At 36.9% G+C, this 12,468-nt stretch overlaps 1 protein-coding gene and 2 non-coding genes across 10 annotated transcripts in view; 1 reads left to right on the top strand and 2 right to left on the bottom strand.

Moving 5' to 3' along the window:
- Nucleotides 1-12,468, bottom strand: part of UBAP2 (ubiquitin associated protein 2) — a 112,235-nt gene that overhangs the window by 27,891 nt on the left and 71,876 nt on the right. For 3 of the 8 annotated variants that reach the window (XM_043927704.1, XM_043927702.1, XM_043927705.1), the window contains 3 exons: nt 7,859-7,911; nt 4,696-4,763; nt 2,064-2,253 (listed from right to left, as the gene is read on the bottom strand). In XM_043927704.1, coding sequence (XP_043783639.1) covers nt 2,064-2,253; nt 4,696-4,763; nt 7,859-7,911 — 311 coding nt within the window. Of the gene's footprint in view, nt 1-2,063; nt 2,254-4,695; nt 4,764-7,840; nt 7,912-10,974; nt 11,041-12,468 lie in introns of all 8 variants that reach the window. The other 5 variants (XM_043927698.1, XM_043927697.1, XM_043927703.1 and 2 more) reach the window with 3 other exon arrangements.
- Nucleotides 1,863-1,943, bottom strand: LOC122673112. Its single transcript, XR_006334601.1, has one exon. It is a non-coding gene; the product is annotated as a small nucleolar RNA SNORD121A (small nucleolar RNA).
- Nucleotides 3,911-3,982, top strand: TRNAW-CCA. The gene has a single exon. It is a non-coding gene; the product is annotated as a tRNA-Trp (tRNA).

The following is a 12,468-nucleotide window of genomic DNA, read 5'->3' as shown; positions in this document are numbered from 1 at the left end:
AATTATTTCTGGTAGCAATTTCCAAAGCCATGGACTATCTGTCCCAGTTGTTTTAAAGATACCCAAATTCTCCAATGTGAGCAAAAAACTTCAGGCTATAGGCAATTACTGCACTTCAAACACAGAACCTGCTTCTATTAAAACAGCCGTGATAACATTACTTAACACTGCTCCTGACTCTGGGCTCATGCCACCCACTACACCACTCTTATGTCGCTTATAAATGCATCAAAACCCAGCTCAAGCTCAAAGAAAGGCATCTTCTTCTCTTATCCAATCTCTATCCTGCATCAGCTAATTTAGTTGTATCGCACTTTCTGTGTGTTTCACAACACGATGACATCACTGCATCAATGACTAACACCTTGCTTTAGGTAATACCTATTAACACAGGGTTTTAATTCCACCTACACATTTCAATCAAAGGGGACAGTTTACAAATGTGCCTACGGGTACACTTGTGCACATGCATTCACATAAATACATACAAATGCTCAACGCCCAATGCCAAAGATCCTGACCCGTCTTGTGTAGAATCTGGCTTAATCTTATTACTATTGTTATCTGGCATATTTAGTTATTATAACTGAAGTTTCCCAATGATAATAAAAGTATAGTAGGGCTGAGAATCACTGTTCTCACATGCTAAACAAACAATTTGTACTCTGGTTTCTCAAGATGTTGTTCACGACAAAAAGGAACATGCCTGAAGGATGCTGTTAAAATAAAAACCCTAATGTCCTATCTACATTCTCAAGTGGCCTGACTATGATTCCAGCAAGTCAGCAAGGACATCATATCAGTGTACCACTGGCAGATGGAGGAAAGGAACTGGATGGTTCAATCAAACTCAGGGGTATTAATGGGCCCTCTCAAAACAGTCTGCCTTGGATCTGTCCATCTTCAAGAAGTGACACCCTCTCAAAAGCTATCAACAATGACACTACAAATGCCAAGTTCCCAAGCTAGTTATACTTGCCATGACATGACTATGCAGAGGAGAAGATGACAATGAGAAGTTCTCATATTCAAGTCTCCCAATTTTTAGGGAACAGCAAAGAATTTTGAATCCAGGTGGGGGGGGGTGATTATCATAGATCATATTCTTAAGAAATTCCATTTTTCAACTGTAGATTTCAGACTAAACACAACAAAGAAGAACAAAAGTATTATCACTAGTGAAAGCTGTGGATTTGTGTCTATAGTCCTTTCAGCCTCTAGTCTTGCACCTCAGAACAGCCCACACTGAGACGGAGACCTGAGTTTACCATTCTGCAGCTACATTCTTTCATATTCTATGTCCTAAGCTTTTTACTCCCATCACCTATCTTCATTTGCTTCACTAACAGTTCCTGAGCTTTTCTCTGATGGAAGTTAGTTCTCTTCTTTTGTCTATGCTGCAAAGTATGAGGTATCTTAGTTCCCTGAACTTTCACCCCTGCACTGGAAGCACAGAGGCTTTAACCCCTGGATCACTAGTGAAGACCCAGGAGCTGAACTGTTACAGAAGCCAAAGTCATATATGCAGCAGCAGATGACACTGTTTCAATAAAAACATATCCAATTTTTAAGGGCCTCTACTATGCAACTGTTTGGAATAACAAAACCAAAATGCTAAAAATTTAAGAACCTAGGCAGATCTAGAAATAACTGTTTTTGCAGATTAGCAAAGCAATACTGACAAACATTAGCATTTAAGTAAACTGGAAAACAAATGAAAATTTAACATCTTAAGTATAGAGACAGACTCTGAAACAAACCCAAGGAAAAAAATCATCCTTCTTACTAGAAGGATCCCTAAGTTGATTATGACTGAACTAATTCATAATTCAACTAATCATAAAGAAGTACTTTTTATCGTCATCCAGAAAACTCAGTGGTTGAATTCCACACAGAACTGTCAGATATGTGCTTGGAAATTATGACATCATTGTTTTCTGGACTGGGATCTAGTATAGAGATTTTTATATGCAAAAAATAATGATAAGGCAAGTGCCTTTTAAGAATACATTTGTTCACAGGACCATTCCTTAAAATCTCATACTGTGAGAAAAACGAGTTACCAAACTCTGAGGTGGATAGGAGTTGACAGCAGCGGAGCCGCCAGTCCCTGGTGCCATCTGATTGTTGTGCTGAGAGTTCGTGAAGACAAGGGCTTGGCCAAAGCTCTGCTGTTGGGAAGCTTCAAAGGAGTTGACTTCTGGGGCTTGACTGGGAGGAACAGGCTTCTGGAGCAAGGCTACCAGATCAACACTAAGCAGACAAAAAGCAAATGAAACAATGAGTCAGAAGCAAATCTTACCAAAAAATAAACTTGAGAAATGAATCACTATAAATAAGTTCATGCTAAAAATAATCCCAGGGAGGAAAATCTTTGGATACTGGAGTTTAAGAGCAGCAAAAGGAGAGTATCAATCATCCCCCCACATGCCTACCCTACCAAGAAAGCACACCAAGCCACCAAGACCCAAAAAGAGCTTTGCAGAGAAGAGAAAAGAAAGGTGCATTGAGATGTTTCCACAGAAATGGCACAGTGACAACTGATTAGAAAATCTGGAGCAACTGAGTACACTTCAACAGTTTTCTTGGCTTGTTTCCTTTAGAATATTTGGCCCTCTTCATTACTTAAAACAAGTCTCTCTTAAACTTTCCCAAAGGAAAGTAAATCCATATTTTTGAGGAATGAGGACCAAAGCCATGCTAGACCACTCAAGCAGTTTTGACATTTACCATAAATATTCCTGTAAGTTTTGTGTTCTATCCCATGATATATTTAGGTTTATATAAATCTCAAAATTTCTCTCTTAAATATTTAGGGAAAAAATGCACAATATATTAACAAATACTCTATTAATTAGACTTCTTATAATGTCCCTAGAAAGACTGAGATTCCAAGTTTAGAATCATGGCCTTAAAACCTGAAAGCATGAGGAAGAAATGATCTTTCAGATAATGTATTTCTTGACATGAGAATGAGCTACTAATTTCTCCACAGAAAGACCTAAGATGGTAATCTGCTCCATTAAATCCTTTTAAAGGGCAGTTCCCAAGCAGTTCTCCTAACGGAAACTCACCATGCCAATGAGGCAGATTCTGGAAGCTCAAATAATTAAAAACTCACTCGTGATATACAGCCAAGTTCCTAGGCTTGAGTTCCTCTCCTTACGCACTACCCGCTCTCATGTCCCCGTAACTGAGAAACAGTTATGGGATCTAGTATTATGGACCCCAAGGAATGTTCCAGCTTATGATAACCTAATTCCAGGGATACAAATCCATGGTAGTTATATTACATATGACCCATCTGAAAGTTCCATAACTACAAAAACCAGAAGTTCTATTCCAAACAATTGATGAAATATATATATAAATGAAGAGCACTGCAGCACTACTGTCTGAAAAATAATCCTTAAAAGGTCCACTTTTTAAATGAAAATGATGAAAAAGAAAAAGAAAATGATGACATGCAATTCATCAAATACTAAATACAATGAAGAAGATACATCCATTTAAGGAAAAATTCTGAGCAAGTCACACAATAATATATTCCAAGACACAACCTTTGATTTTTATTTCCCTGTAATGAAGTCTTATCACCACCTCATTTAGCAAGAGACTGAGCATATTAGGTTCAAAATTGCCTTCAATGCTCAGGTATCATATATATCAAGGCTCTCATCCTTCTAGATCACTACTTTTTGAAACCATAATCAAAGGTTTTTGGAATTACTGTAAACCCGAGAATGTAAAAAAATACTTTTCAATAATTCAATTCTGCACACATTCTAACAATGTTTCTACTATCCCAAAAGCTCCTCCTTGTCTGTAATCTATGAAATTAGTAGATTAAAACTACTAGAACCCATACAAAATGAGAACTTTGTACTATCCTAAGATCTAACTAGGGGCTTCCCTGGTGGCTCAGAGGTTAAAGCATCTGCCTCCAATGCAGGAGACCCAGGTTCGATCCCTGGGTTGGGAAGCTCTCCTGGAGAAGGAAATGGTAACCCACTCCAGTATTCTTGCCTGGAGAATCCCATGGACGGAGGAGCCTGGTAGGCTACAGTCCACGGGGTCACAAAGAGTCGGACATGACTGAGCGACTTCACTTTCACTTTTCACTTTTTTCAAGATCTAACTAAACGGCATTACATGAAGAAACCAAAAGAGATTTGTTGTGTTTATCTGTCAAAAAAATGTTTAGGAAAGTAAAAAACAAATTGTTAGATTTAACATTATTGCTGCCATGTGTGTGAGCACATGCTCAGTCATGTTGACTCTCTGAAACCTCCCTGGACTGTAGCCCGCCAGGCTCCTCTGTCCATGGAGGACATTGTCCATTTTCCAGGCAAGAATACTGGAGTGGGTTGCCACCTCCTAATCCAGGGGATCTTCCCAACCCAGGGGTTGAACTCATGTCTCCTGCAGTGGCAGGCAATTCTTTATTGTTTGAGCCACCTGGGAAGCCCATAACTGCTATTTTAATTCATCAGCAGACACAACAAATTAGGAAATGATGGAGGCTCTGTGAGCTCACCAGATAAGGATAAAACAAAAGTCTTACAAAAGAGAAAAACAGAAACAGATTCAAGAAAAGGGTAAAAAAATAAAGAGATCTGAGGAAGAAAACCACTCTCCTACAGCAAGAAATTTTAATTCTTCTCTGAATTTAAAAAGGTGGGGGAAAGTATTTACCTTTGCCCAGGTGTGACATGATTCTCTGCTGGAACAGATGAGGAAGTGAAGACTTTTGTTTCCGAAAGCTGTAACAAAAGGATTTAAAATACTTTAATCTTATTTTATGTAATGTAAAACCAAAAAATGTAACAAATTCCTGATAATTTTTAGTCATCAGTACTCTTCTTCTAGTTCACCCAAAAGGCATTCTAAAGGAAAAGAAATAAACAAGTGATCATGGCATGTAATTTTCTTAAGGTTAAGATAATTTTAGATTGATAATTCCACAATAAGGATTCCACGTGAGGGAAACAAGTGAAGTAAAGTCAGATCATAGTTCAAGTCCCAGTCTCACTATTCTACTTCACATTATACTAAATGAGAACTCCTATAAAAACCACCACTAATGTCACTATAAACACCAAAAAGGAGTAGGAAAAAAGTCTGAAAAGGTAAATTACTGACATTCTCTTTTCCCAAAGACAGGTGGTTTTAGTATTTTCTTTACCAGTAATAGATTTACTAGTCATAGATTTCCTTACTGCTTATAACACAAATAATAAACTGAATAACTGAGTAAGGTATGTCATATATATACTCCATCACAAAATCAAGACGACACCTATTACTCCAGAAGCTCGCTCCTGTCCCGTGTGATCAATTCCTTGAGCACTCACTTCTGTCCCCAGGCAACCACGGGTATGTTTTCTGCCATTATAGCTTAAGCAGTATTTTCCAGAATTTTAAGTGGAATTTTTAAACATACAATCTTTTTCGTGTATTTCGTGTATATTCGATTTTTTTTTTCACTGAACATAATCATTTTGAGATTCATGCATGTTGTTTTAAGGCACACAGGATACAATTTCTTGAAACCTCAACTGACATTGCTGAAAGGCAGACTTATATTTTCAAAATGGGGCACAGTCTTATAAAGGCTAATACTGTTGATCTAATGACAATGTTGAAAATTAATGAAAATGCTATTCTTAAAAATACTAAATGTCTCAGGCTTAAAATCAGACTTCCTCAGACATTAATATTAAGGCAGGGGCAGATCAGGCAGTTAGGTGTTCACTTTCTGTAAAAACAAAAAGTGCTAAATTCATTATAATGTTTCAACAAGAAAGGCTTATACCATGCACTGCACTCTATTGCAAGATAGTATCTTAAGAATTCCAAGGAATCCATTTTTGTCTTAAAGAATCTTATCAATTAAATTAAGACAGAGAAGCAATCAAGGAGTAATTCTATTAAAAGTAGTAACAGAAGATCTAAAGCCTTAAAATATAAAATATTAAGTTCAAGGTAAATAAGAACTATTATACATTTATCACTGAAATCCTATCTAGTCCACAGGAGAACAGAAAACTTGCATTGTTTTCTCCTCCTAAACTCTAGAAGGAACTCAGGATTTGCATTTTAGATTATTCACCATTCAATCACCATTACTTTGTAAATGTCAGAAACTTTTAAGTAATTTGGTATTTCCTGGAAAAGAAGATGTTCACTATTGTATACACGGAAGCCTGCTCAGTGATACGTGCTAGCCTGGATGGGAAGGGGGTTTGGGAGAGAATGGATATCTGTATGTGTATGGCTGAGTCTCTTCACAGTTCACCTGAAACCACCACAATACTGTTAATTGGCTATATACCCCAATAGAAAATAAAAAGTTTAAAGTTTGGGGAAAAAATTTTTAAAAAGATGTCTAAATTCCCTACCGTAATTCTTTTCAGTAATTCTATTGTGATACAATACAGCCTACACAGCAGAGTATTACTAACTATATGTGTGTGCATTTGAACTGCTTGTTAGACGACTTACATCTTAAGACCTCACCTGAAGCACAGAAAAACCCCATCAGTTAGGCAGGATGGTTATTATGATAATCATTCTAGGGATGAAAAATAGGAGGCTCAGGAAGGTAAGATGCCTCATCTAAGGTCAACAGGTCAACCCAGCTAGAATATGAATACAAGTCATCTATCTGCCCTCTGATAGCTGGCTGGCTTTCTATCCTGCCTGCTGCCCCAGACAAAGCTTTGAGCTCTGGAAGCCTTTTTTTCTCCCAAAAAACTCTTAGCAAAAATTCTAGTAACACAAAACATGTAAAACTAGGACAGATCTGTTTGAAATAAGGTATGGTGCCCAGGTTACTCACTCTGACTTCCTCTTGTCACTGGCATCATCCCTCCACTGACTCTATTACCACCCATCTCGTCCACTCTCCTCAGATTACAGGTAACAGAAAGCCTGGTGACATCATACCCCAAGGTCTTATGGTTAGTATGTGGGATAAGTAAATAAAAAACCCTAAAGTTTCTGAAGCTCCAAAGGAGTACATCCTTCTCCTTTTTTACAGCCTATCCAGCGTACTCCCTAATAAGTCAGATAAAATAGTGATAAAGAAAGCTCAAGTGCAATTTTGTTTGTTTTTTTAAAAAATGTTAAGTACAAATGGGGGGAGGGAAGATAATCTCAAAAAGAAAAATAAAATCCCAAACCCTGGGTCATGTTATGCAATTTTGAAGGTCAGTACTTGTAAACCTTTATTCTCTCCCACCCAATGTCAGCTGTAACTCTCTAACATGTACATACTTCTGTTCTGGACCTTAAGAGTGAAACAGAAAAATAATTAAAGAGTATCTTATACTTAACATAGAACTTAAGGATCAATACTACTAATACCAAGAAGCTAGTACAGTATACTCGAAAATGTCTGTGGAATAAATGAATACAAAAAAAGCCAGTCTAGTTGAAAGGGGAGTTGCTTGGCCCTAGAACCAGAATGATTTATTGAGGTTAATTTCAACTGTAAACCTAAAACATAGACTCTCTCCTTCAATAAAAAGGTTATAAAGACAAAATAATCATTCACAGGCCAGGGTAATAGCATCAGCTGGTTATTGGGCCAAATAAAACAAAGATAGTGAAAAAATGATGTCGCTCCTGTTTAACACCTGGTCATCTTTAAATAGATGCTTTACAAACAAGTTTCTCAAAAATCTGGAAACACCAACATCTTTCTGAGAAGCATCTGCTTAAAAAAAAAATTAACCATAGAAGTCTGAAAGGGAGCTTAGAATAGTGATAAGATATCCCAAGCTTTCCTCAAAAGTACATGTGTTCCTGCCAGAATCCAAAAGAAAGACAGTCACACCTGATGCTGAACACTTACATCTTCAGTCCAGTCTTCCGCTGTCCACTCTTCCACAGAATTCTTCCAGGCCCCTGTTGACAATCACAGTTTACATCACAAAGTCAAATAAGGTCTTATTCCAAATGATTCTCCATTGTGTATGGCACAAGATATATCACGTATCTCATTAGCAAAATAGTTTACAATCCAAGAAATATGAGACTCTTAACCTATCTCAAGAAAATCAGTCATGTTTTCAAATGCAGCTTGGCTAAGTACTAAACACACACACACACAAGCCATGTCCCAAGCTGCTTCTGGATAATATCCACTGCCTTAAGAAAGTATGGCACAGCAAAACTAATATTAACAAGGAGATCCTTATGATACATTATTTAAAAAAGAACACAATTCAATATAAGGCAGCTCTGCTTTGGGCCCTCATTTCAGGCAGATTATCAGATTTAGAGAAGTGTTTTTTATATTAGCTCCATTATATAGTTTCCTAACAGGTCTCCAGCAAAGCTGAGCATTAGTCTTATTCACACAAAGTCTGTTGCTATACTCCTGATAAGTCGGTACAGAAAATGTGTTCACACAGTTCTTACAGAATAATCATCTATATAGAAAACAATTAAGTACTCTGAAGAAAAGTATATGAATTCAGATATGCTGATATTAGGGCTTAGTGATCCTGTGTCCATTCCCATTATTTTAAAACACATGTACAAACACATACCCAGATAAAACAGTTTTAAAGGAAACACACCAAGACACTGACTGTAACTACCATCAGGAAGCGGGAGTGTGAATGCTTTCAGTTCCTTCAACAGGAACAAATAGCTGAGCATCTGACCTGAAATGAGGTTTGTGTGTGGGAAGAGGAAGGGCACACCCCTGCAAAAATAAGGCAAATGAACAGATCTAACTACCTTGGAATCATGTCAGTAACCTAATAACTAAACTGATGCTGCAAACCTAAGAAAAGAGGCCTTCTCTGTTGAAGACTTTCAACAGGATGTCCCTAATTCCAGACTGATTATGGCAAACAAAAGTAGAATCTATGGATTTATGGAACATGACTTCTTATAAAATATTACCCCAAAAGTGCTATTTTGTGGCTATAAAAAGGGAGACGTTTCAAATGTGAACACATGCCCTGGTGTGAGAGAAACCCACACACATCACACCAATACCGTGGATCACGGGGCACGTACATTACAGGAAAGCACTCCCTACTCTTCTGTCCCTCTCGATTGCATGCACCCTTGTAATAACAGTAAAACTTGATTAAGGAATGTTTTAATATTTGAAATGATAATCTGGTCCATTGCTTTGGCTAATTTATCTTATCTTTAAATGGTTTCCATAATTTCTCCAGAAATGTCACAAATCAAGTATCAACTTCTGTGTCCCCAAAACATCTCTTTGAATTAAAATAGTTTCATAAACAAAAGCAGAAAGATGTAATAGCTTAAGTGAAGAAATACAAGGTACAATTAGTCCCAAGTGGAAATCAATACCAGAACTTAGATCTCTAGAGCATGCTTTACATGAAGTTAAAGGGATCCAAGGCAAGCCATCCACCTACACTTCACTATCATCGAGGTTTCTTAAGTACTAACTCGCGCCTTTCTTAAGTACTAACACATAAATCTCCAACCTTCTACTGTATTTCCTTCCAGACTTTTGTCTCAGTACATGTATATTTTAAAAGTTCACAAAGTGGGCTAGTTTTGAAGCAGCTCAGTACACAGCATTCTCGGTGCCACCTCCATCCCATCTACCCGAGATTCATGTTGTCACATTCATCACAGGAGACAACACTCCAAAGACTGCAAACTCCACAAAACACTGAGGCTCAATCTAAGCAGATTTAGGAACACTCTGCCTCAAAAACCATTCCTAAAACTTTCACTTTCAAAGCAACAAAGATTGTAACAGGAAACAATGTATGATGGACTTGTTCTTAGGATCTCCATCATCATCAGTCATCAACCAAAGACTGGGTTAAAAGCCTACACATAAAGCATTGATGCTAGATATCAAACATCTCACTGAAAAGACCATTAAAAATTTAGTGAGTGATGTGAATGATAATTTATATGAATCTGATTAATACACTGGAAAGTTGCAGGACACAAAAGTTAAGGAAAGTTAGAACGCTAACCGAAAGTTTATGGGGGAGATGAACCACAGCAAAAATCCTGAAGGCTGAACAGATAGATATATAATGAAAGGATATTCCAGGACACAGAAACAATGATGAGAAATTACAAAGAAATGAAATATATTAAAATTAACCTTAAGTTCAGAATATGTCTTTTTTCCCCCAAAAAACAATGTAAGCTGTGGCAAGATGTTTTAAGTGTACAATTCGGTATTAATAATTTAAAACACACAATCTTATATATGATACGTAGAGAGACTGGCCTACCATTTTAGAACTATTATAAAAATAATTAAAACACAAATGAAGACACACAGAAGAGGATGAGAAGCTGAGTATATTCAAAAGCAGGCAGAAGACAATGAATGAAGTTGTAGGCAGACATCCAACATGGTAAGGTGTTCTGTCTGGCAACAGGGAGGAAGGCCCGTAGCAGCAGGCAGGGCCAAGCTGTTGCAGTGATCCACCCTAGATACACGGACTGTAAAAACTACGTAATATTAGATGGAGAAGACTACAGAGTCAGGTCCTAATCTTACTACAGAACATTAAAATTTTACAAGAAGACCTTATTCCCCATTGTAGACCTACAGAGCTTCACCTCAAACTGTGAGAAAAATTCAATGACATTCATTTATTTTCAGCTTAAAACAATAATCTGAAATGTATGTTTTGCATTCAGTTTAACTTGATGTTAGTCCTTTAACAAAAAAACATATAAGGCAGACTTACAGGAAAAGGAGCAACAATGATCCGAAACTCCGCACTGCCCTAAAGGCCAGTGTGAAAAACACTTTCATTATCAAAAGCTGATAGTGTTTTTTTTTTTTTTTTTAAGCTGATAGTTATTTTATCAAGAAATTGTAGCAATAGTTTACAAACATTCACCTGATGAATTTTTATTAGCTAGCCTTGATAAAAATGGAAGTTATTTAAAAGAATTGTATAAGAATCTTAACTAAGGAATTTTTTAAAAAATCCATACCTTTGATTCCAAAAGAATTTTTGTTTGGCAGATTCTGAACTACATTTTGAACATCTGATGCCAGTTCTGTGGATCAATGTAAAATGTAAGGATTTAACTATCATCAGAAGACAGAAGGAATTCATCAGAAGAGAAATTAGTAAATTAAACAACAAAGGGACAGCCTCATAGCTAAGTATATGCTGTGTGTCCAAGGAAAAAGAAACTTCTGCACTCCATGCTGACAGACTGCTGTGGCCCAACTATGAATCTTACCAGCCAGATAGATTTCAAAACATTCAATTTGCATCAATTATGCTTGTTCTCATTTCCATGTTCATCAAGTTTCCTTCCCACTTGTCAAAGAAAACATTACAATCTGTTTAAATGGTACGTTTTTAGTATATTTATAAATTTGCATTTTGACTATCCTTCAGTCTTTCTGTTTTGCTCAATCTCGAGACTGACCCTAAGGAATGGATTTGATTACCATCCTGTCAAGTCAGGATTCTGAGCCTATGAAGCTGTGGGCTAGACTCGAACGCTGTTATCAACCAGACAATACCAGTCTGTGAGGCTTCTGGAGAAACAGCCAGAATCCCATCAGATGACAACATCTTTAATTGTATTTTGCATCAAACATATTTTGCTTATCTAAATGTTTTCCAGGAAGGAATCTGCCACTCTAAATGAAAACTAGAGGGATGAGAGGGAAGAAATAAAGACAAAACGAAAAGGAAGAAGAGAAGGAAGAATAAGAAAACAGAAAAATAGAAGTTAATGGATTAATTCAATATTGTTTCAAACATCCAATTTAAAACTCAGTGGAGGTTCTAAGTAAAGCCACTATAAACATCATATGCAGGTCTTAGTATGGACGTGTTTTTCATTTCTTTTCATTTCTTCCCAGTGTTGAGATTTTAAGACTGTATAGCATCTCTGTGTATGCTTTCTCACCAGGAATAAGTTTGAATTACATCATCATCTTCACTAACACTTGGAACTGTCAGTTTTAAAGCTATTTTAGTGGATGAATGGAGGTAGCCTACTAAGCATGCACACACTCACTGTAAATTTATATTTCCCCAATGACCAATGATGATGAGCACATTTTTGTTTGCTTATTGCCATCCATGTGTCTTGCTTTGTGAAGCATCTGTTCAAATCTTTTGCTCATTTTTTATTAACTTATTTTGAAATAATTACAGATTCACAAGAAGTTATCTTTGCCTCAGTCTCCCCGCTGATTACACCTCACATAATTCCAGTAAAATTTAATACCAAAACAACTGCCATAGATACAAAATGTGTATACCATTCTATGTCAGTTTTTTACTGTGGTAAAATAGTGTGCAGGTGGTAAATAGTATTTACCATGCTAATCTTTTTTAGGGTTACCATGCTAACCCTGAAGGACAAGGAAGCCTGGTACACTGCACTCCATGGGGTCACAAAGAGTCAAACACAACTGAGCGACTGAACAGCAAACCTTTCTCAAGGGTACAATCCACTGCC

This window comes from Cervus elaphus, chromosome 16 (assembly GCF_910594005.1).
Source record: "Cervus elaphus chromosome 16, mCerEla1.1, whole genome shotgun sequence".
Taxonomy (NCBI): Eukaryota; Metazoa; Chordata; class Mammalia; order Artiodactyla; family Cervidae; genus Cervus; species Cervus elaphus.
Note: the sequence above shows the minus strand (reverse complement) of the source record. Positions and strands in the feature narration are given on the sequence as shown.